Genomic DNA, 25,826 nt, shown 5'->3' on the forward strand with positions numbered 1-25,826 from the left:
CAGTAAGAAACAAGTCCTTTATCTCCCATCAAGATGCTCCAATACCAAGCTAGCAGTTAAGACGTTTTAAAATCCCCTATACCCATCTACCCACCCCCAAAATGGTTGCTGGGATAATAATTAACTCCTTCAGATGCACTTCTATTATTTTCATGTCCTCTCTGCTTCCAACCAGAAGATAAAGAGATGCTCAATACAACATAAGTGAGAATGGAATTTGAGTCAGCAGTAGTACACACTCTGAGTCTCAGAAATACTTGGGATCTGTAGTTGCAGGTGAATGTAATATTTGTATGATTTAACATTAATATTGTTTTACATCTTGAATGTTGACAAAGTATATTAATGGGTTTTACTATTTGTATATAATGGAAGTAGCATCATAAAGAGTGTTTCCTGTGTTAGTTGGCAGATTTTTAGTGCATTTGAATGATAGTTTTACCACATCTCAATAATCAAAAACATTTTTCTCTTGAAGATTTGGTGGGTTGAGTGAGAGCAGATATATTTAGTTGTGATTCCCCCAATGCTGTATTTACACTGTTCTTGAAAAGCAAGTGGTTGAGTTCAGAGGACCATACTAAAATCAGGAGAGGCTGTAGTAATAATAATGGCTTCTACATTTAAGACCATCACCAGCTAGCTACCAGGCTCAACCTACAGCAAAACAGCAGGACACCCCTGCAGCTACCCACCCATTCCATATATAACCTGGTAACATGAATAGGACAGGGCCTTTATCCTGATATGTGTCATTGAAAAGTTTCTGACCCATATTTACCTGATAACCTTCAAGGCATTAGCTCATTCTTAAAGGTACATACTTTCCAGGGTACTTGCACAAATAAAGCTAAGGCATTTGATTAAGTCTCAAGCCACTTTTCACTCTCTCAACCTTCATTATAGAAATCAACCACACCTGCCTTTTGCACATTGAAAAATAATAGGCAAAACACGGGAGGTGCACATGTCCTCAGAACTAAAGCACATCCATTAATACAGAAATGAAGAAACAAATGAGGAGAGGCTGAGAGGAAATTGAATAATAAGCAATGATGTGTACTGATTTGAGAAACATGCCAACAATTTGGTTCCGACAAATAAGAAAAGCAGAAGTAGATTTGAAACATTCGTTTCCCTTTATTAGCTCAGTGAGGCTGATGTGTACTGCACATTTAAAAAAAATCACAGGAATTTTCATACAATGAATAAAACCACAACAATACATGTAGAATTGGCAGGTGGAAAAGAGCCAGCAAGGGCTCAAACTAATCGCTCACTTTCCCTCTTCAGCATAGTTCAACCAACAGTATTACACTTTCACCTACAAATCTTAATGTAGCCCCATCAAATCAGCAGTTTTCACATTATTGAATATGTCTGTCACATAGGTACAAATTTAGAATCGTCACATTATATTACATGGCTATTCTAGGTCATCTATAGAACAGATCTTAGACTACAGTGATTGAAGTTCTCGGTACAGCCATCCAAAAAAGGACACATGATCATTACCTACTGTTAGCTCACATCTAAAGGCATGAAAAGGTTTCCTTTTTTTTCAACTGACCCAAACACTTTACCCCAATAGTGCCAAGTTCCCGCTCTGCTGCTTTAAGTGTTGACAGCCCAACTGTCTTTCTCAGAGTCCTTTACAAAAACTGATTTTGCTGCACGGAAAGAATTTTTCTGCTACATTTCTTTTTTTTTTAAATAAAAACCCCACATTTCTAAAGCACCAGTTCGGGTACCGAAATTGTAGATGTAGTACTTACCACAGCGTGAAGGCAATGGCCCATGGTCATCTGAAAGTCTTATAGATCTATGCTGAAATTTGCCTCCCATGATGTTGGGGTGCATGTGATTGTTGGAAATATTCTTTACCAAAAGAAGTAAAAGAAAAAAATGAAAATAAAGGAACACAGCTTATAGCTTATATTTTGATGGGCTACCCACAGTGTCTGCATAAGATACAAAAGCTTCACTAATTTTAGATGCAATTTGAAGTCCATGGAGGAAAACTATCTTCATGGTAACAAGATTGGTCAGGCCAGAGGGTGAGGGAGATCAATGAATCCAAAACATGAAATCCGTAGTGTTGTCTTTTGACAAGTAAGAAAAGAAACCATGTATTTCAGTCATGTCCATGACCCAGAGCAAACAGAGAACGTATTTAAAGTTGGATCACAAAAATTTAAAGGCAAAATAGAGAACGCGTCTGGTCCTTAAACACATAACAGGATTTACTAAATATTGATTTCTTAAAAATAATTTATTGCTCTTAATAGTCTTTTTATTATTATTCTACAACAGAAGATACTCAAAATTCAGAAAGAAAGACTGTAAACTTTAGTTTGGCGTTCACAAAGAGTTAAAATACCTGCATTGAACCTACAGAACAAGAATTAGGCGGATTAAAGATGTGTTACTGTTGTAACGCAGAACCTGTGAACACAATTCTTTTATTTCATAGTTATTTATTGCTTTCTATCTACTTAGAAATAATAAGCCAAACACTTGAGCAAGCATCCAACAGGACAGACAGTGGATTCACTCGGAACACAATATGCTGGTGATAAATGAATGCAGCCGTCAAAATTAGCTGCATTGGCCTGGGGGTGAAACCCATTTTGTAAGATCGTGTTGGGTGAGAGAAAGGAAAAGAACAATTAAGTAAGTAGTAGGTCTATCACATCTTCCAGAAAAGTCACATCAGCCAAACAGTAAACGCGTTTCAATTTGGAAATCAAAAACATACTCCAAACTTTAGTGACTTCCATGGCATCAACTCCACACTTAGATGAAATCCTGATGCTCAAAATGGAGGTTTTTTCTGACATTTATTATTATTATCATTAAATTTAGCAGAAGCAATGTCACCACGAACAACATCATGGTCATGTCAGAGGCCATGCTAGTGAGAGAAGAAACACTGCTTCTGCGAGAGCTGAGTTTCCCAAATGAAGAACTTACACTCCAACCTGACAACCATCATGCACCCTGGGTAGAAAGTCTCCACTGGCCTTATTATTTTCATCATTTCATAATTTATAATAAATAGGCTATCTGCAACTGATAAATATGTCTCTTTAGTAAACAAAGGAATGAAACATCAGTATTTATACAGGATGTATAACTGTAAAAAATACAGATTAAATACCATCATCATACTCTGCCAAGGGAAAGAGATACTGGCTTCAAAGATAGTCTGCGGACACACATTAATTATTGTAAAAATCATACTGTAATTATTACCTCAGCATTTTGTATCAAATTAAAATCACAAAAATTAAAACAAAACAGCATTTTAAAAAGATTTTTTTGACCTCTAGTTTCAAAACTACTGTTGATAGAGAAAATAAAAACATTTCTGAATGGTTCCCCATTGAGAGACTTTACATAAAATCATGATATTGTCTAGAAAAATTTTAGATGAGAAAATTTCATTCCCCTAACAAATCCAGTGTATAAAACTTCAAAGAAAAACAAGCAACGAGAAAATGTGGAAAAATATCGCAGAAGTGGCTAATACCTTTAGGGGCCTAGGATTTTTGTTTTTGTTGACAAGATGCTTAGATCGAAGCTCCTAAGAAGGAATGGATGTGCGTGAAGCGTCATTTTGTTGTAGTTGCACTCAACGGACACACACACACACACACACTGTCTTTTGTTTTGTTTTGTTTTTTTACAATCAAATATATATAAGCAGTAAGTTTAGCTTCTAAATATGTTAGTGTACAATAATTGTTTCACCTCATAATTACATTTGAATATTCTTGATTAAGAAAAAATTTAGCAGTTTTGAAAAGAAGGCTGCATTTACAGTGCATAGCTGTAACAAAAAAGAACATAGTTGTAGAGTATGTACATAAAATAAAAATACTCCATTTAACATCTGTAAATACTGAACTACATCAGAGAATGTAGCAATTACACTATCTGAACACATCCAGAGAGTTCTACTTAATTCTCAGTAGTCATGTAACACTACGTCTGCTCCTTAGAAGGAACCGCCGAACACACTCCCCGCTTGACCAATGACAAGGCTTTTCAAAATTTGCAGTGGAAGATCAACATTTTGGACATATACATAGGTGTCAGGACAAAGGACGAACTACAGAAACTTCAAAATGTTAGGAAAGTTTAGCATCTGGTGCCTGCAGTATCCTCTCCCACCCAGATTCCATGGCAAAAAGAAAGAGAGAGGGAAGGAGAGAGAGAGATACAAAGAGAGACAGAGAGAGATAGAGAGAGAGACAGAGAAAAGAGAGAACATTAGTTCTATGGAACCTGTAGTGTCTTCAGGATTGTCACATAATCATTATGTTAAGAGAGAGAGGGCTTGCTGCAGGTTGGTTTTGCACTTTCTGAAAAGACAGTACCGGAGGCTGATGGCAGACATCAGCAGTGTCATTTTAGGGTGGTTTGTGAGTTTTCTTTCCTTTTAATTTATATATATTTATTTTCCTTTTGTATAGAATATGAACATTTTGAAGTTCTAGGTTTTAAGTGTGTCTTCATGGAAATGCTGCCATTTGAAGGGGTTTGCCCTTTTCATTCTGGTCAGGTCTGCCCCCAAGTCCTCACATGAGCACACATGTTCTTTCCAAACAACTACATGCACACGGACGTGCACACACACACACACACAGACACACACACATACACACACTGTCACCAAGAGCCTCCAGGGAAAGCAAAGCTGACACCCATGAATAAACGTGTGCTTACTGGATTATCATTCCATCTCTTGCCTCTTCAGCAGCTGTGTTCATGTAAACCGTTGTTGTTCTTGTTCTAGTATGGTTGCTGTTGTTTTGCCTTATTTTTTTTGTACAGAGAGTGTAAAGTAGGAGAAATTCCTAAGTATGACTTGCAAGAGTCTTGGGAAAGGACACGCTGTCCCTTGAGGTATTGACCATCTCTCTGTCATCCTCAGGCAGGGAACATGTTACCTGCGTAAGCTTCTCTGAGCTTCTTTCAGTAAACTATCAAAATCCAGAGAGTCGTACTTGCTCTTGGTGGAAGCAGGGTCAAAGTCATCTGAATTTGAATCTGAAAGAAACCCAAACCAGGTTAGATGCACCTTTGGCTGGTGGCCTTCAATGCAATTCATAATATTTGGCTCAACTGGAATACACTGAATCATTGTACTTAAAAATAATGCCTGAATTATATTGGACATATAAATGTAAATATAGAAGGGAGTAGTTGGCTTTCAAAAACAAAATACCTATTGATTCATTGTATACCTAAGGACTCAGAGTACACAAATGTAGTAGACGTCAATATTTCTTTAATATTTAATATCTTTACAAGTGACCTCCTTTCTCTTATCTTGGTATTTTAACAGATTTGTCAGTGGTTTCCCAATAACTTAAATGGAAAGGCACAAGTAAAAGCTAGAAATATTTTCCCCATTCAATGTATTTAAATTTATTGAGCACAAAATTTAATAGATTTGGAGGGACAAAGATCATTCTAGAATTTCTTGGATTTTTCAATTGGTTCAAATCAGATTTTTATGCAAAATCCCACATTACTTCAAATAACTCCTTTAAAACACGTGTGTTTAGCAGTGCAGGTAAGGTAAAATACTGTTAAATACTTTTAGCCCTTTTCATTTAAATCTATAAAAAATATAGATGGTATATGCTAGTCTTAAAAGTGAGAAAGAGTTTCTGGAAAACATAACCAAAGTCTCCTGTGAATGAATTACTTTCTTGGAAAGTGTTTATTTGAAGGGACATAAAACCTTTCAGAAACACATTAGCAGTTATGCTAATCATATGAGAATTTCACATTTTTCCTAAGTTAAGTTACAGTACAAAAATCCAAATGACAGGAGAGGAAGAATAGAGAAGTTTGAAACAGAAACTCCAACATAAAGACATGCTTAGCTGGGGCTGGGGGTATAGGCATTAGGGAACCAGGAATGGCAATTTGCAATTTTATTCATTGAGGGAATTTAGAGTTCAGTCACCTAAGGTTGAATGACCTAAGGGTAATTAATCCAGAATTTAATGTTGTGTATCTCTATTGATAAATGGACAATAGTCAATGTGAGACAATATTTGTCAATATTTTCCTTACTGTGATGAACTTCACCTGGGCAGCTACCTATACAAGAACACACATTATGCCTCCTAATATGCATCCAAAAAATATTTTCCCATTGGATGAGACAGGCCATGTGTAAGAAAACAGTAGGAACTCCATCATGCTCTCTCGTATTGAAGAGAAGTTGGAATACAAGAAGATATAATGAAAACTGTACAAAAAACTGAAAAAATCTCACTATTTTTAAAGAATGGTTCCATATTAATAGAAAAAATAACATTTGTATTCTTAACACCTGGAAAACTGTTAGGAGCAGATAAATAGTAAAATTAATGTTGTTCAATGGATGCATTAATCTCAGGTACCCACATACTTTGAAACCATAGCTGACAATATTCACATTGATCTGGAAGTTATTTACCAATAAATATCAAAAAATGTAGAGCTATGTGTATACTATCTGATAGTATAATCTACTGTTTAGATAAATGAAGAAGCAATTATGAATGTATTACTTCAATTTTTATATATGCCTGAACATGAATTCTGTGTATTACTAATACTTAATTGAAGCCATTATGTTCCTAACACAAATTCACCCTGTTCTGATCCTGTCTTTCCTAATCAACACTTTTTTAAGTTTATATTTATTTATTTTATATGCATTAGTATTTTGCCTGCAGGTATGTATGTGCACCGTGTGCAAGTGGAGGCAAGAAGAGAGTGTTGAATCTCCTGAACGTGGAATTACGGATAGTTCCAAGAGTCATTTGCTTATATAACAGCAAATAGAATCAATAGAAAGAAATTCCTTAGCCGTAGAGTAAATTTCAAATCCTGGCCTCACCACTATAGCCCTAATCAAGTCACATTAATGTTTCACTCTCACTTATAAAAGTGGCTAACAAATAGCAGTTGCAATCATTACATTTTCTTCTAATAGTATTATGGTCATCATTAGCCATTTCCTGTGGTAGAGAAATACAATGCATGTGGTGGGATAATTTCATTTGGAGAAGCAAAGAAGACAGGAAAAAATAAAGTTAGAATCAGTCTAAAATAATAACAGCACATTTTCTGTCTCAGTAAAATTTATATGCATCATGTCAGTTTTGCTTAATTTAACATATCTATGAGTTTTCAATTCCTTTATGTATGCAGTACATTGTTATGTTCCTTTTATTTAGGGATCACACATGACTTAAGACATCTAATCTAAATTCTTCATTGAAACAAAGATAAGAAGACATGAAATTTTCATTGTACTCCTAAGCTAGACCCTAATGGTAATTCATCCATTTAACAATAATCAATAATTTCTGACTTCTTATTGCTCATACTTTTAATTTATCCTATGTGTTTTATACTAGGCACTATGATACCAGTGCTTCCACAGATATTTAATATGCCTCTACATCAATATGAGTTATTTTATAAGGAAATAATCAGAAGCTGATGGAGCTGAAATGCTTATCCAAGATCAGCAGTGAGGCAGGTCTCAAACATAGGTTGATATGACTCTTATGTATAGGCTCTTTTGGCTACCTCATGAGTATGTTCAGAACAGCCACACCTCAATGGCACTGATACACTTTAGGGAGTTTAAATATCCCGTGCTCTTACAATATTCATTAAACCTGTTTTTCAAAAATCAGTGAGTGTGCTTAGCAATGGGAAAGTTTTCATGGCTGCTAGCTAGGCAGGTAGATAACCAGCTGAGAAGGAGCATTCTTCTTAGAAATATTTCAGGGAGGCATCAGTTCAATTTGGAAATACCATCCAGTCCTCCCTCTGCCGTGATGAATCGTTATCCAAAGACCCTGCTAGGTAGCTTGTTTTAAACTCTAGATGTTGTGAGAGAGTAGAAACACCCTAGCCTTCAACACTGAAGGAAATAAGTCAAATCAACTCAAGGCTTCAATCTGTCTTGACTGTTTTTATCAGCCAACATTTGAACAAATGACTTGCCAGGTCTTATATTTTCATCCCTAGGCCTCTATCTCTTCAGGAGTCAGCTGCTGCTCCCCTGTTTCCCTCTATCTATTTAGCTTGTGAAGTGAATTATAGCATATTCCCCCTGAACAATGCACAGCACCTATATCAGTTACTCCAGGAAGACACAAATGTACTGGAAGGGAAAAAGAAATCCCAGTATTTGGTATTCAGTTTTGTCTTTATACTGCATTAGAGCAATTGTGAATGGATAGCTAATAATGCTGAAGAATAGATGTGCATGCTAATTTTATGCTTATTATGAATTAATTTAAAATGCTCATGATATGCACATTTGCCGCTTTTCTTCATTCCTTCCTCAAAGAATTAAATGGTATATAATGCACACGTTAGATAGAGAATGGCATGCAATGGAAGAAATTTAAAATTAGAAAGGACATTAAGATGTCCATTGTAGCATTATTTATAATATCAAAAATTAAAAATTAAATACAAATAGAGTTATAATGAATTAACTAACTATAATGATACTACACACCCCGCAAAATGGTATGCAACCATTAAAATATGTCCTGCAAATCACATCAGGGCATGAATATGTATATCACTGCTAACAAGGGTAGGACTTAAGCTATACATACAGGTATAAGCACACATACAGCATGATCTCAACTACAGGGACAGGAGAACTCTAAGACAAAATTTTGAAATCAGTTGGTAATAGTTTCATCTGAGGGAAATAAGCTGATCAGAATTTTACTTTTCATCTAAAGAGCCTCCTTTGAACAGGAAAAAGTAAATAGTTATATGGCATTTGATTTTAATCATACGCACAATGGGCATGATACCAATACATATCTCCTACTGTAATTGTGCTCTCGAATGACAATTGTTTGTTGAACTTCTTACAATGTGTAGGATCTGGAAAATACTCCACAAACTTGGTTTTTGTTTTATTTTATTCCCAAGAAAGTAAGTGTGTGGTCATTTAGTTGATGGACTTCAGTTTTCTCTTCTCAATTCTAATTTAAAGATGAGAGTGTTTCCAAGTGCTTGGGACATAATAAGGAAGGAAGAACAAGCCTTGACATACCCCGTGCCATAAAAACAATGACACTGCTTGAGTTTATAGGAAAGGATTGAGAGTAGGTATGGTGAGCAAACACAGACTACGAACATAAACATGTGCAAAGCTTGAATAAATTCAGATACAAATGCATACAACACATAAGACAATACCCCCACCACACACAAGCACCACCAATGGCTTAGTGTATATTCAAAGAGTCCATGAACATCTGCCCTTAAACATCAGACTGAAGCACCTTGCTTCTGAAATGGTCTCCTATAAAAACAAAAGAGACTGTATTCATGTATTCACCTCAGGAAAACCAAGTGATGGCCTTTCCTAAGGTTTCTATAGAGCATGCTGACTTGCATTTTGAGCTTTATGGTATGAATTCACCCTTCCAAGTACAACAGTTATATACTGTACCTAGGTCTGCATAGTTAGACTTGAAAAATTGCTTCCGTCCACAAAAGTACAGCTCAAAGTCAGTTTCATTTGACCTGCGTAAAGTATATCCATTCTCAAGAGCAGCAAACGCATCACAGGTGTAACGGTAGGTGATGAAACCATAGCTGTCTCTGCAATGGACAGGGAAGAGGCATTCAGAGCTGGTTAGACAGCATTGGCACGGAGGACTGCAACCCCTTCTACTTTGGGAGACATCACTGGTACCAGTGTCTCTGCAATCACATCCATTTATCAGTGTGATTGTCCTGTCAGGCAGCTAAATACTTATTCTGAGACAGGAAATCTCAACTAGAAAGATTAATAAATAGGGATGAAAGAAAATAAATAAGGTGCTGAACTCAACATGTCATCTGTCAAAGCACTTACATTGGCAACTCCCATCCCAGTAATCTTAGGGTCATAATTTTTAACCTACGTCAGCTTCTAAACAAGAAATAATTTTGAAGATTCTCACCCATCATCCCGCAGATTTACTGTGCATTCCTCAATTTCACCAAAAACTTCAAAGCGGTCTCTCAGTTCCGTCCGCGTTGTGTCAGGTCGGATTTTACCAACGTAAATCACACGGCGTTCTTCCTATGAGCGAAAAGGAAGGAGATGCTTTTCCCTAGCTCTGGAGACAAAATGCAGATGCACCACTAGATGCATCCATGAATATATAATCATGTACAAGCACTCACAGAGCAATCTCACTAGAGCAAACCAGGTATCACACCTATAGAAAAATTCCACACAGGAACTGAGTTTGACATTCCAAGCCTTAATTTCAGGCTCTTCATTCACACTTAAGCTTTCTTCTCCACAAATCTTCTCTTTTCTATTTCTTCTGTTCCACTCTTGTCTTTATTTACATGAACTTCATGTATCAGAAAAGACATTCATTCAATGAAGTTTTTTTAATTACCAAAAAGATAACCAGTGCATATGGAATATGTGAGCTCTTATGCCTCTCTTATTAATCTTCAGAATTCGTACAACAGCTAACCTGGCTTAGAAATTATTTTATTTCCCATCAATTCAGAATTCTAATCAGAAAAATGAACAAAATTTTACATCCTCAAAGAGTGGTTCTTAATTTATAACTACCACACCCCCCATTAAAAAAGCTTCCTGAAGGAATGTGTTCAAAATGTAATTGTTGGAGTTTATACAGATGGACAATAATACAAATGGTGGACAAGCCTCGATCGTCATCATTTGTAGCAAGGACACACAGCAGTTCTAAAGTACACTCCCTAAAGAGAAACATTTGAGAAACAGTATTAAAATGTAGGCCACTTTTAGCCATAGGTCTCTGAAGAGTATGAGCCAAATGAAAAAGGATATAAGTTTTACTTTGCCAATAGATCCAATCCTATTTTAAGAATGAACTAGAGGGGGGCAGCCTCATTTCTACAAGTGATGTCAATACGATCATAATGTACAAGTTATTAGAAATTTATAACCTACAAAACACAGGAAGACTGTGTTGCCTGAAGATAAGATTCCTTTTCGATAAATGTGGAGTTCATCCTTAGTGAAAGAAACACTCTTGAATATCATGTTCTAGGGCAGGGACCAAAAGGAATAATGTCTCAAAATTAAGGAGAGTTCTAGAGAACATTTGGAGCAAATATAGGCTCTGTCTTATTAACTACTTCATGTGCCTATAAGGAACAAGCAAAGAAAATGAACTTGAGATTGCAGAGATTTACATACGATCAAAGCAAAGTCTGGGAAACACAGGGCTAGCATAAATGTCCAGCTCTCCAAGAGTTTTTTCTCAGGGTATGCTGAGTGCCTTATTCTTCAAAGCTGCAAACATCACCACTTCAGGCTTATAGCAAAGAGAAGTCCACCAACATTGGTGTCAGCCTTTCTTTTTTCACAAGCTTTAGCAAATGATCTGCCACAGAGTGAGCACTTCATAGCATCTGTGAAATGCAACCCAGCAATCTTCACATTTTGGAGCTTCTTCTATTATCTGCTCATCGATGCCTGCACACATTTACTAGAAACAACACTACTGAATATTTTTTGTCAGGGAAGGGAGCTCCTCGGAGCTTCAGATAACCAACTACCTTCTAGACTTCCTCTAGACCTCTTAAACTGGAACAACCTTGCCAAACCACACTCTCTAGCTACACACCAGAAGGCTAAGAATGGACACTGGATCTTCCAGGGATAGAATTATAAAGAGGCACTACCATGTGGGTACTAGGGGCTGAACCCAGGCCCTATTTAGCTTTATTTATCTCTTTAATCTCTTTCAAATTTGTCTTCTTAATTCCCCCCTCCCGTGCTGCACTTCCAACTTTTCTTTATGTTTTCTTCCTCTAATTTGTCTTTTTATCACAGATAGAATAGTGATCAATAAGTCAAGGGTATTCAGTCATGTTATTTGCCATATAAATTAAATGTATTTGACTTCTAATACTTCCAATAATATATCTAATTCAATAACAAGATCTAGTAGGTGAGCCCTGCAATATCTGTACTACTCTGTATGGGCTTTTTTCCTATAGCTCATCCTTTCCTTGACTCTAGATTTTATGTTAGAAAAAAGGCCCCTAATTACAATGTGTTCCCTCCATGCCAAAGCCTTTGCATAAAGTGCTCCATTATAACTTGGAAAATATTTCCAAAACTGTACCCAAGCTCCTCACACTTACTGTCTAGAACTACATTAAGCTCCATAGCTGTTTCATCAAAATTCAGGTGAAGTGCTATTAACTGTAGTTCTCTGTTTAAGTACAATTAAATCATTATAGTTTATTCATTGTTCAATGCCTCTCTCCCTAGTACAATGAAGAATTCATGAAATTGAGCCTGTATCTATTCTTTTCCCCAATTTATGTTAAGTATGAAAGAGAATCTCAGTAAATATTTGATCTAAGAGTAAAAAGATCAATTAATATTTTCATATGTACAACCATTTTTCCTGAATATATGTGTATGCATCACATGCATGGATGGAACCCATAGAATTCATAAGAGGGCACTGGATTCCCTGGAACTGAAGTTATAGTAGTTATGATGTAAACCAAACCCATATCGTCTTCAAGATCAAAAAGCTGCGCTTAATAGCTAAGTGTTCTCTTCAGTACTCAGTTTACACTTTTTAAAACTATCCCATTCTGGGTGGCCTTACTCTCTGAGATAGTCCACCATAAAGGGGATATTATATGAATATGGCCCTCTATTAAGGGAAAAGCTTTGCCTAGGCAGCTGAGCAGAGTGAGTTACTGTGGTGATATTTTGTTTAGCAAACAAATAAAGCTTGTCTGAAGAACAGAGAGCAAAGCTAACCACAGCCATTGAGGCCAGGCAGTGGTGGTACACACGTTAAATCCCAGCATTTGGGAGACAGAAGCAGACTGATCTCTGTTGGTTCAAGGCCACCCTGAGCTTCATGAAATTGATCGAGTCTAAAAGAGAAACAGAGCTCAAACAAAGTTGATCTCAGCACTTAGGATCCCATGCCTTTAATCCCAGCACTAGAGAGGAATATTAGCCAGAAGGAGACAGAAATTCAAAGGTCTGAGGAGTAGTACAATCAGAAGCAGTCTGAGGTTTGATAGATCTTCCCTCCAGTCTGAGCATTGGTAGAGGTAAAAACTCTATAGTGGCTATTGCTTTGATTCTCTGATCTTCAGCATCATCCCCAATATCTGTGTCTGGGTTTTTGTTATTCATACTACAAGTTACCAAAAGGAATTTAAAGTTCAAAGGGTGAGAAATACAGAATAGAAGCATGCTTGCAGGATCATTTTAAAAAGAACTCTGGAAATCAGAGGGGAGACTCCAATCAAACAGTTGAAGCAAAATTCATCTAACATGCCATGAAGCCTCCTAAGTGACCCAATGAAGTAAAGCAAGCAGACTCAAGATTCATGTCCATGTAGATTGTATGTCGCAACTGAAGGCTGAAATTGTTTTTCCAGAGCATGCAACACAGCTATCCAGTCAGTAGAAAGAAATTGTTGGTGAGGCTGGAGCCTAAGCAGCCCTTCACACACATTATCAAGGGAATCATAACACCACATTCCATTCTATTTACGCACCCAGTTTCAGCCCAACAGCCAAATGTGATGGGACTGTTATCTAAACTTAAACTTCCTGGCGCCTGCTCGCATGGTGTTATGGATTTTTTTTTAATGAGCCTTTTAGGGAAGTTACTACTGTGTAAAGAAAGGAGAGGGAACTGCAGAAGAGAAAGAAAGAAATTGAGCCATAGCACAGAAATTGCTCAGCTACCATTATGGGAATACACAGCCTATGTATTCAAGGAAATGTGAAGTTAAAGCGAAAATCGACCATATGTGCAGACATATTGGGACAGTTTCTGAATTGCGGCTTTATACAAAGCTGTATGCAACAATGATCTTCACTAAAAGAGATAACCCAGAGGACCTTCCCTAGGCCTGAAAGATTCTGCGATGAAAGGAGACACAGCTCGAAAGAGTTGCTCCTCCATCACTTAAATTACCTTTCAATCTACCAGCTCTTTTTATGAAACACAAGGATGGGCCCCTGCCCTGCAAACTTACAAAGAACAGAAGACTGAAAGGATGCTGGAATGCTCTAAGAAGCATTGAAGTTCTTTGTTTTCTATATGCTAAACATGAAAATAGAAGGAATACACCTTAAGGTCTAGACTGCAAAGACTAAAATCTTTCCATGATTGGCGAAGATTTCTGGCAAAGAATCAGCCTTTAAACATGTTGCAGTTGAATTAGATAGATGAATAGAGTTCGTATCTTTAAAAAAATAACATTTGCCTCCAATATTTCAAGACATTAATTTCTAAACAGGAGATGAAAGGAGAAGAAATCAAAATGCTTAATATGATTTCTAACTTCTTAGGGGCTTGAAGGGACTCAGAACCTTTGGAAAAAGCTGGTTGAAAAATTATTTTCAGAACAGTTTTCACTATTGAGGAGGATGGAACATTTATCAAGCAACTTTTAGCTTCAATTTTCACAAAGGCTAGTTTGCTGATGGATAATACAAGTGAAGATTTATGTTGCATTAACCACTGCAGTAAATTCTCGTTACATTACAACACAGGAGATAAATAAAGAAAAAAAAGTATGATGGAATTAACTGACTTTGTATTACTAAAATCTTTATCAGGAAGAGAATAGATCTTGTTGGTTAGCTGTGGAAAACAAGCAAAAAAATGAAATAATAAGTGACTCCCAGTAAGAAGAGTTTGACTGAGGAAAGATGAGAATCAGTAAGGAGCTGACATTTACTGAGCACTATGTAGGCCAAGTAGGGTTAGATACTTTTGAAAGGATTACCTCAGTAAAATATTCCATAATCCTAGACACCAGTGTGAATAGTATAATTTGGACTTTGGTTCCCAGTTCTTTTATTCTACATTTTCATTTATTTTTATTTTAAAGCAGCACAAAACACGTTAATCTTTCCTTCTCTGCAAAGGGAACTCCACTTTAACCTTCATAACAAAAGATTTTTGTTTTCATTTGCAGAGTAGTTGCAAAATGACTTCAGAAGAAATTCTCAAGGTATTTCTGGGGAAAAAGCTCTGGGGGTAGAACCATTCCTCAGTGTGCAAACTCCCTGTCTCTCTCTCTCTCTCTGTCTCTCTCTCTCTCTGTCTCTGTCTCAGTCTCTCTCTCTCTCTCTCTTTCTCTCTCTCTCTCACACACACACACACCAGTATACAAATACTATGCATGACTGAATAGTCTAGTTAAATAATTTTATTTTTCTAAAAAAGGTGACAGAGTTGATATCCAAGTTAGGTATAATGCTGACCAGAAAGACAGATCAATTGAAAAGAATCTGTTGTTGTTGCTGTTAATATCAAGTACATTTATGCAGTTGAGAAGCTGTTCATTAAATGTCTCCTACTAAAGGATGTTTTGGGGACAGAAACAAAATGATAACATTAAGTTTTACAAAATTACCCGTGGGCAAATCCTATACAGACTCTCTCAGCCTAGCAGCCATGGCTACTCTGAGTCAATCCAGGAGCAAACAGTCAAATAAAAGCTGAGATGCAACCAAAACTATAGACCAATAATGATGCTCTTTAAGAGCTTTATTTGAATATATTAAGAATATGAAAGCTGCACATAATCAATGTAAATATTTTGATGAATTTGGGAATATACTTTACCTGCAAAACCTTGACTATTTTAACGGCATTAGTGTCCTTGTGTTATTATGACCTCTCTCTCTCTCTCTCTCTCTCTCTCTCTCTCTCTCTCTCTCTCTCTCTCTCTCTCTCTGTGTGTGTGTGTATGTGTGTGTGTCTGCGTGTGTACACAGGTGTATACTTAATGTGAGATCTATCATTTAATTATATCAAACTGCACACTATAGGAATGATGCTGCAAAACAACTTCTAGCATTTCTTTCTCTTAAAGTTGAAATTTCCAAATTCTGAACTTACAGTCATGCTATAACATATATTCCCCTGAAAAGGCTAAATACTGAAAAACCATTATGAAAATCTTATACAGGGAACTGCATCCTTTTGTCTAAGAATAACTGACATTTATACACTTGGAGAGAGACATTTATAATCAACAGTAATGATGTATTGGTTGTGACTCCTGGACTCTATAGTGACCAATAGAGGAGAGCCATGTGAGAGCCTAGCCATTTCCTAGCATCTGGGTTTGGTTTTAAGCACTGAACCGTATCATAATGTCTAGATTTGTTCTTTAAATTAACATCCCATTATCATGTTTTCTGGCAGAAACTGTACAGATTGCAAATGGAGTTGGACTTGGATTTCAGCAAGAAATTAAAACAGTGACAGTTCAGACACTAAGTACTAAACTCTGGCATTCATAGCTCCAGTTTAATCTAAATTATTTTAAACTTAGGAGAAGGAGAAAGGCAGAGACTCAATTGGCTTTTGAGATAGAGTTTGGATGGAAGTTATGTAAAAAGCAGACACTGACGTAATGATAATATCCAATCATGACAGAGAATTCAGCATTTGCAGTTTCTAATCATTAGTGTTGGCTTTATGAAAGTGTGCTGAGTCTGTGCTCCATGAAGACTTCTCTAGCTTCAATTCAAGTTTGCAGCTCTCCTAAAGCCCCGTTCCTCAAAAAAATTCAACATGGATGTAATGCTGTTCACAAGACAAAACCGAGCATTTATTCTGCAAAATATCAATGACCACTTTTTAATGCTTTTTACGTTTTCTTTGGGAACTTCTGAACTGCCCGGTCCCTAAGTACATGATTGTTCTACTTAGTGGTTAATGCAGCATGGCATCCAAGAAATTATAAATTCAGTTGACTATTTATTCCATTACTTTAAGGGCATCTCAAAAATTGAACAGAAGTCACCTATCTAGCTAACTTAGGTGGCCTATCTTGGCTCCCACAGCTACTTCCTAAATGGAATTTAAGGCAAATAAGTGAAAAAAATCACTGTAGGCACGCCGTGCTCATGTCTAAGATTTTTCCAATGTATCATGGCACATGAAAGAAGAGTTTTATGATGGGATGAAGAAAACCAATTAAATTTTTTTTCTGTTGGTAAAGTCATTACATAGTGCTACTTTGTTAAAAAATCTTTAGCACGAGTTACAAGACTCCAAAATCTGCCTGCTACTGAGATGTATTGGCTTATTTCTGGTACATTCTGCTCTGGTGTTAAGAGTTAAATCACTAGAGGCTCCCAGTATAATGAACTATCTTCTAGAGATGCATCATAGGTACAGTCCCTACCATGAATAACAATGTTCAATAAAAGCATTAAAATGTAAGTAATGTAAAATTTTCTGGAAGCCATGTTAAGTTATATAAACAGAAACAGAAAATAATGCTAACAATGCATACTACTTAGCTCAGAATATCTTAAAATATTATATGATTCACGATAGATACAAAAGCACTTAGAACTTTCCCACTGTTCTTTGTAGCAAGTCTTCAAAATCCATTCACAGGGTCCATCTTATTCCTGCCTAAGAGAACTAGTCATGTAATTACCTTCAGTTGCCATATTGGACATTCTAGTTGTTAAAAACCTTTGCCTTCAGGATTTTGATGAATTTCAACTTCTTCATGTTCGTTCTTCCTTCCCCAAAGGTCTGGATGACCACTTTTAACCATGTACCTTAGATGAATCCTCTATCAAGCCACTAATCACATTATATTTTCTGCTTGTACATCTTTATCTGCCTGCTGACTTCAAGCTCTTTGGATTCCGGTACCAGGTTTGAGCTAAATGCAAGCCTTAAGCACCTGGCAATTACTTACCAAGAGATTCTGAGTTCTTGACTTCATGTGTGGTCGAAAGAAATAGCATATAACTTTCCAAGTGGGAATTTATTCAACAGAATGTCTCCAATATGTATAAAACACTTGGAGATCACTGTGCTAGTAAACAATTTCAGTTACCTAGTGTTTTTTATTTTTCAAATACTTTTTCAAATCTAAATAAACACCAATTCCAAAAGAGTCACCGGTGTCTAGTTAATGCATAATACTTTCATATAGCCAACGGAACATTTGAATTACTTCAAGTCCTCCAAAGAATAAAGTCAACATTTGATATACAAAGGAAAGAGAGCAGGAGTTTAAGAACACTTCTGCCTAATCAGGACTATAGCAATCTACTAGATGTTTCCAGAGAAAGTTAAACCAGAAAAAATCATGTCTCCCTCCCCGTCTTTACTCTAATTAAGTATCTAGACCTAAATTATTTTGATAGGCAAAAATAAATACATGCCATTTATCTACATATTTTTGATTGAAACATTCATCTGTCTTTGATTAGAATTGCTCTGTACTTTGCCCAAATGAGCAAATAATACCATATATTTAAGAAAAAAATCAAGAAATCTGTAAGATGTGAATTTATAAACGGTAAATGCAATGAATCAGCAAACACTATGTTACTGTATATTCTCTCAATGTGGCTCGCTTTTGTAATTAGTAAGTGGTGTGAAAAGGCTTTGTAAACTATGTGATGCTTTATAAATGTGAATTTTGATAATTATTGAATAGGCCATTAATTAAATAGAGCAATATTAGAAAAGTTGAAAGTTTCATTTTCATTAGTCTTCCTAAGGGTGAACTAATGACATTCTGGCAAATCTTAACATCACAGCTTATTTGAAAATTGAGAAAAAATGAGGTAAAGTGTTACAATTTGCAGAATGCCTTTGATTCAGTCCTTGGTAGATGCATAGTTGAATGGTACCAAACAAACAGAACTTCAGTCTAATGATTCAATTATTTCTCATTTCTGTTTCTTCCAATTCCTATTTGGAATTCCTTCCAAAACCTCTCATTTAATCTTTCTACTCTAGCTGGTGACTATCAGCTAAAACTTGATTTAACATCATAAGTGATGTTCTTTATACAGTGCGTTGTATTGCTTTCTCATTATTTTGTTGATATTACTGAGTCTTCCTGGAGGTACCACAGGAACCCAGCATAAATAGCTACAGCTCATTTCTCCAAGGCTTGGTTAGCTTATATGCAAGGTATGTCAAATACTTCCTTGCACTGTTGTGACTTGCAGCAGCAAGCATAGACAGGCAGCAGGTGTAGTGAACCAAAACAGTGCCATATCTCATCGATTAGCAACAGCTCCCAGGAGCACCATGTTGGGAAAGACCTTAAGACTCTCTGAGACCTCCGAGGGACAAAGTTCCATGATTGATTAAGAATGTCTGCCATGGGCATGTACTGGATTTTGACCACCTGAGTGCCACATTATTAACTGCTAGTGAAGGACAGTACTGGATTTCAGAGAACAGACAGGTTCGTCATAACTTGTATGTTTACACATGAGCATCAGCAGTACCCACATGTCAGATGAATGCATCAACCATGAGCCCCCCCATCCCAGTCAGGTGAAGGTCCATCAAAGGTAAGAAATACTGACTTCCTTAGTCAGATTTCCAATATGAACTTTAAATGGACTCTGGAATCTCCTCTTGTCCCACTAAAAGAAAGAAGTAACAGGAAGCTGCTAAAAAACAAACAAACAAACAAAAAAATCCACATGCTTTCCAACTCCTATCAGACCCAAGAAGCCTTCCATTTCTTCATTATTCAAAACAAAACTTGAGAAACCTAATGAACTTCACAACTCAACTGTAATGAGAAATACACTGACAACATTTTTTCAAATAAAAGGACCTTAAGACTCTGATACTTTAAAGCAAAAAATTGGAACATTTTTCTGTTAACAAAATACTAATTTTCAGTTATTGTCTAGTCTGCCAACCCCACCTCCCACCCCCCCACTCCCGCCAAAATGTCTCAGAAGAAAAGCGAAGAAATGAAATTAGCTCCACACTGCTTACAATTGCTTTCTGCTTCTGCCTCTCCCTCTGTCTGGCCCTTTCAGATTCCCGTTTCTCATACTCTCTGCGGTATTCATCCCTCTTCAGCCTTTCATGCTGATACGTTTCATAGCTGTCATACCTGGGAAAGAGAACCTCATCATTAGGCCAACCTCTACCGTTTGTATGAAAAAAAAATACATTATCATATGGGGAGGGGACAAGAAGAGCTTGAGGATAATGATTGCCATCTAAAGGAGGGGATAAAGGAAACTGAAGGAAAGGGACAGCCCTCATTACCTGGGCCTACGGCTGTAGGGTGACCTTGAACGAGATCTCACATACAAGGGAGAATTGCGGTGTGTGCGGTGTCTGTAGTGACTTGATTCATAGTAGTAGCAGGATCTGGGAGAGAGGAGAAAACCAAAAGGACATTTGCAACTGGCTCTTAGCCCAAGTTACCAGGACCACTGAACATCACTGGAAGCTCAGGGCTGTATGATTTGTCTTCTTCTTAAAAGCAAGATCTTCCAGTGACAATTTCCCATCAGCTAGTCACACCAGAGACCAAGAAGTGATCAATTCCCTCTCTGTGTCCTTTACTGTTTTTACCATAGCTCACGGGGTGGCTATGCTGTCATGTTTACCTTACATGAATCTCAACTCACCAGGCACAGAACTGCTTTGTAGGTAATGGAAAAAGTTTCACAAGCAAGTTTCTCACAAATGTCTGTCTGTGTTCTGATTGGCCAGTGTAGAGTGCTCAGAACCAGGTATGTGAGAGAACATGGAGAAGGGGTGGGGGATGTACAAGACTCAGATAATTGGCTGGGTGACACCAGAAGATCAACCCTGAGGTTGAATTTTTTTTTCTGACTTCTGAGGAAATGCTTTAGTACAGGGTAGATTTTGACAACCTTACCTTGAAGAGGATCTACTGCCAGGGGACCTTGATCTTGACCTGGAATATGGTGATCGGGAACACGATCTGTGTCGAGAAAAGGATCTTGAACGAGAGCGCATCCTTTGGGGTCTTTGAGAAAGTAAGGATTTGGGTGGTGACACTGAATCTCGACACGGAGAGTTAAAAGAAGAGCAAGAAGGCGACACATCAAACAATGAGTAGGACTGCGTGCCATCCCAGGGGTATTTCAGTTTATCATTTTCATCTTCACTGTCATCAAATAGGCCATCCATGGCTAGTCCTGAATTTATAAATACAGGTAGTTTGGAGAATTGTTCATTACTGAAGTCGCCATCCCTTAGTTCACTGGTCTTGTCTGGTTTGTCATCAAAAACAGCTTGACTGGGATGACCGAAGTGCTTGTTCAGCTCAGCTCGGATTTCCTGGTCTTGGAGCTGTTTTCTGGTGCTGCAGGGAGAGACTTGCTTGTTGGCCTCCAAAGTCTCTCTCAGGTAGCACTGGCCTGAATCTGTGGAAGAGCAGATGTGCCCCTGCCAGTCACAGGAGGCATCTTTGTAGTCTAGTTGTCTAGAGTCTTGGAGCTCCTGTGATAAGTTAATGAGTATATCCGTTTTTGAATTGATTGACTGACAGTAGTCATGGTCACCAAACAGCCGTAGACTGGGCCGTTTAGTCTTCCTTTCCTCGTGTCCCCGGCTGAGCACTGAGGACTTGCTGAGTTGTGCATACAACTCAGATTGCTCCGGCCCTTTCTTGGTAGATTGGCTGCCTTGGGTACCAGAATATTCACTGTACCGGGCCCTCTTTGATGGTGGTGGCACCACGGTCTTGCAAGAGGGCTTCAGCTTTGGAGAAGCCTTGAAAGGGTTATCTTGGTTGGCTTTATGAGGAGGAGTTGTGGGTGGAGTTAGGCCTACGACAAAAGAGAACCAAAAAGAAATGTGGAGAAATAAAGAGAGAAAAGAGAAAGAGAAAATGTTCTTCGAGTATGAACACATTCCCTAATTTTTCTTAGATTTCAAACTTTGGCTAAAACTGAGTGAAGAAAGAGGAAACTAAATTAATGACAAGCTCTGACAAATGGACTCTTCTCCTAAGTTCCTGTCACCTAGCAAAAGACGGATGGACAATACCAGGCAGCAGGCAAGAGCTGTGATATTTTGTATTTCATAGTATTTGTATGCTAACAAATCCTGCTGCCTAGAAAACAGGAATGTGTCCCTGCCAGCTGCCCCAGAAGCAGGTGCCACCAAACCCGGCATTTTCAAGGGAATTGCAGGAGTCACTTGAAGGCATTTAATGTGTGGGACTTGAGAACCATGGAACAGCCTTAGCAGCATTTGTCAGTCAAGAATGCTACAGGGAAAATAAAAGTGAATCAAGGCTATTAGAACAATCAAGAAGCTACCCTTGGGGAGATATTTTTTTAAAAAATGTAATGACTGCATATGTTGGTCAGGGTAGGAATGACATACATGGACAACTTTGAAAAAGTTGGCCCAGCTGAATATAGGGAACCAGAGCTTCTCCATGACTTGACAGCAATGAGTCTTTGTCTCCACAGTTCATTAACTTAGTAAACCATGGCTAATGCAGGTATAATACATTCTTGTAAGCATAACTAATATATTCTGCCTAAAATAGGGTTCTGCAACAGAAAACTAAGTGCAAAGTGACTCTAAATATCTCCATGCCAGAGGACCATTTTATTTAGAGCAAATTGTCACTGAGAGCAAGACACAGAAGTTCTGAATGACTCCAAGCTTCAGCAGCTAATCACATAAATAACAAATAAAGAAAGACAGGGGTGTCTGTGGGTTGGTGCCTTGCTTGCCTTGCTACAGAAAATTCTGAAGCTAAGGAAGGACAGTCTGAGGCATAACAGTTATCTCTAAGTCTTATCCATGAATAAACTTAATTCATTCTGTTCTGCCCAGGAAGAATTGTTGTGAAGCTCAGTGTCCAAGAAAATTTGAAGGAGGGCAGGCTGCAGTTCAAATGACTTTATGCTTACAAGGGAACAGTTTAGTTTACAATAGATTTTCTATTTAGGAGGATGAGTGAATTCTATTCAGCAGAAAAAAATACAAGGTTTCCAGTCTGTTAACAAGCCTGGGGTGAGACTCAAGGCAACTGTGCATTTCAAGGTGGAAAAAATTCCTACCTTGCTGGAAAAAAGTATAAATATGTCAAGAACCAAGTAGGTCACAGGGAGTCACATGCAATTTTGATATAAACAGGAAGATGCTGTTTTATTCTCCTACTTGATGATAAAGATGTTGAAGAAATTAATGTTTTCCCTCCAAGAAAATATCCTGGCCCAATCTTATGCAATTTTTAGCATGCTTAGCAAATTATCTCCATGGAGAAAGTGGGAGTGACACTCATAAAATGAATACAGACACTGACACTCTTCCTTATGGCACATCTGAGTTGCACAGGAGCCGGCCCTGTCCACATGCTCGCTTTTTGCTGTAGGCTACATTTTCCTGTATAAAACTTCTGTTCTATTGAGGCACATGCTTTTTTTTTTTTTTTTTTGGATTTTCGAGACAGGGTTTCTCTGTGGCTTTGGAGGCTGTCCTGGAACTTGCTTGGTAGTCCAGGCTGGTCTCGAACTCACAGAGATTCGCCTGCCTCTGCCTCCCGAGTGCTGGGACTAAAGGCGTGCGCCACCAATGCCCGGCAGAGGCACATGCTCTTTTTACTCTCTCTGTTAGAAAGAACATGCCTTGTTTCTAGACTAAGAAGTTCCTATTCCTCATCTTGTTTAGACTTTGTATTGCTGTTCTTACATAGAGAATTTTATCCTTGGTTATCTTTGGTTACCAACACAACACATTTCAAAGTACTCACACTCAAAAAAAAGAGATGTCAGGTTCTTGAATAGTCCCCATTAGAATCAAAGGTGTTCATAAATTGATGATGAGGGACTGGGAAGAAGGTTCAGCCAGTAAAGTGCCTATTGCATATACATGAGAACCAGAGTTTATGTTAACAGCACCACTGTAAAAGGTCTGTGTGGTAGGGTGTACCTGTAACTCTAAGTGATGGACATTGGGACAAAAGGATCTGGAAACTCACGGGCTGGACCACGAATTAGCTTCAAATTCAGTAAGAAATTGTCTTAAAAGCAACAAATAAAAAGGTGAAGAGTGACTGAGGGAAGCCATCTAATTCTAACCTCTGGCTTCCTCATGTGCCTGCATTAATGTGTACCTTCACACACACACACACACACACACACACACACACACACACACAGGCACACGCCAACACTAACAAGTGCCTATGCAACACATATGCAATACAACACACACTCAAAATTTAATGCTGAGTAAACAGAGTAAGTGCCAACAAATGCCAGTCAAATAAACCCCCAAAAGTGACCCTTGAGAAGAGAATGCCATTCAACACCCAGAATCCACCTACATAAATCTCTTTATGCTCATTCAGTTTATGGTAAGGATTTTTTTTCTGTTCTAATGACTCGAGTTGGGTGGCTCACTTCATGTGTACTGCATTTGTCTTTTTTAAATGAGAATTGTGTCACTTTTCTCCAGAGAGTGTTTTGTAGGATACTGCCTGCATTTAATTCTCTATTGGTTATTTTGCTTATTTTCATTTTTGCAGTTTTTTTTTTCTGAGTAACTGGTCTCACATGTTAGTGGCCTCAGAGTCACTTAGGAAGCTGGTTGCAAATTTTTAATGAGATGGTTCCCAGACCACATACTGAGAACCAAGGTCTTTGAACATCTGTGTAGCACGTGGCCTTTACTCCAAATATCTGTGTTTTGACTGACAGTCCAGATGTATAAAAAGAAACCCTGAACTTCAGAAATGCCAAATTAGGCCACTATAAAAGAGAGGCTAGCTCTAAAAATACCTTGACTATCTAGGGATTTTAAATATAGAAATTCTTTTACTCTTGAAAATTTGAAACCCTTGTCTTAGTATCTAAGCTCATTATTGTTTAAATAAGTGGTTTTCCAATTGTTCTTGGATGTAGTAATTCCCTGGTCGTACATCCTTTCAGTGAAAGACAAAGTTGTGCTTTTTTTTAAATGTCCTACAGATATGAGAGCCTCTTGCTCCTGAACAGACATCCACAACACACCTACTGTGTGCCAGATGCTACACGGGTTGCCAGTGTTTCAAAGACAGCATGCACACCCAGGGATATCACGGTTGCTTTTAATAAAAAGGGAATTCTTTTAACTTTCAAATAATTGTTTTGTTTAGATATACTTAAAACGGGTGGAAATGCCCTAGGAAAAACCAAATGTGTGCTGGGAGTGAACACACTAGGGCTATGAATCTTTGCTCAGATCACGTGCTGAGTCAAATCCTACTTGCTCATCAGAGAACAGTTCACTGTTGGTGCAGGAAGAGCAGGGGAAAGATTTTAGATAATTCACTGTTTTCTTTAGACTCTTTATCAAAAGCCCCATATTCAGAGAGCAATTTGCACAAGACTGAGATATCTCATGAATGACAGACTTTGTATTACCCAGTTCTTAATTGAAAATCTATTTCCAAATATAGTTGAGACCCAAGGCAAAATAAAGGGAAACAAAAACACAAAGAAGATTTTTTTTTGTTTCTTTCAGCGTTGTGTCAAACTTTTAAGCATAGCTGATGGGACAGGTTACCCCTCTTGGCCTCTGAATCAGCTATATTTCTCTAACCTGGCATGCTCTGCCCACAGTTTCTTCCCTTGTGGTACAGGAGAGGTCAACACTCAATTCCTCAATGCTCAATTCCGTTGCTCATCTTTCCACTAATGGCTGGACTCTCAATTTCATGCCACAAGCCTAAATCAACAGTGCTAATGCCTCCCATAACCTCTGGCTCCCTTCCTGCGTGTTGATTTTTCTGGAGAATGTGTACATTTTGGTGTTGACAGTACAAGGTATATTCCATGCTCTCTCTTGAACTTAGCAGGTTTTGACAGATTTATGTGAGGACAGATGGCCATTACAGGCTGAAGGCTGACAAGAGGCAGTTCAGAGCATTGTTAAGACACTTGCACAAACTCTCAGCAGTGCAGCTCCGTGCAGAATGTAATTCAGACTATA

The 25,826-nt window shown here is 37.7% G+C and overlaps 1 protein-coding gene across 3 annotated transcripts in view; it reads right to left on the reverse strand.

Annotated features, from left to right (window-relative positions):
- Window positions 1-1,116: 1,116 nt before the first annotated feature.
- Window positions 1,117-25,826, reverse strand: part of Ppargc1a (PPARG coactivator 1 alpha) — a 640,336-nt gene continuing 615,626 nt past the window's right edge. For all 3 annotated transcript variants that reach the window (XM_005068780.4, XM_005068779.4, XM_021226414.2), the window contains 6 exons: window positions 20,746-21,661; window positions 20,124-20,228; window positions 19,845-19,965; window positions 10,005-10,126; window positions 9,509-9,660; window positions 1,117-5,055 (listed from right to left, as the gene is read on the reverse strand). In XM_005068780.4, the coding sequence (XP_005068837.1) occupies window positions 4,952-5,055; window positions 9,509-9,660; window positions 10,005-10,126; window positions 19,845-19,965; window positions 20,124-20,228; window positions 20,746-21,661 (1,520 nt within the window). In that variant the 3' untranslated portion in view covers window positions 1,117-4,951. The remainder of the gene's footprint in view (window positions 5,056-9,508; window positions 9,661-10,004; window positions 10,127-19,844; window positions 19,966-20,123; window positions 20,229-20,745; window positions 21,662-25,826) is intronic.

This window comes from Mesocricetus auratus, unplaced genomic scaffold (genome assembly GCF_017639785.1).
Source record: "Mesocricetus auratus isolate SY011 unplaced genomic scaffold, BCM_Maur_2.0 Super-Scaffold_100006, whole genome shotgun sequence".
Lineage (NCBI taxonomy): Eukaryota > Metazoa > Chordata > Mammalia > Rodentia > Cricetidae > Mesocricetus > Mesocricetus auratus.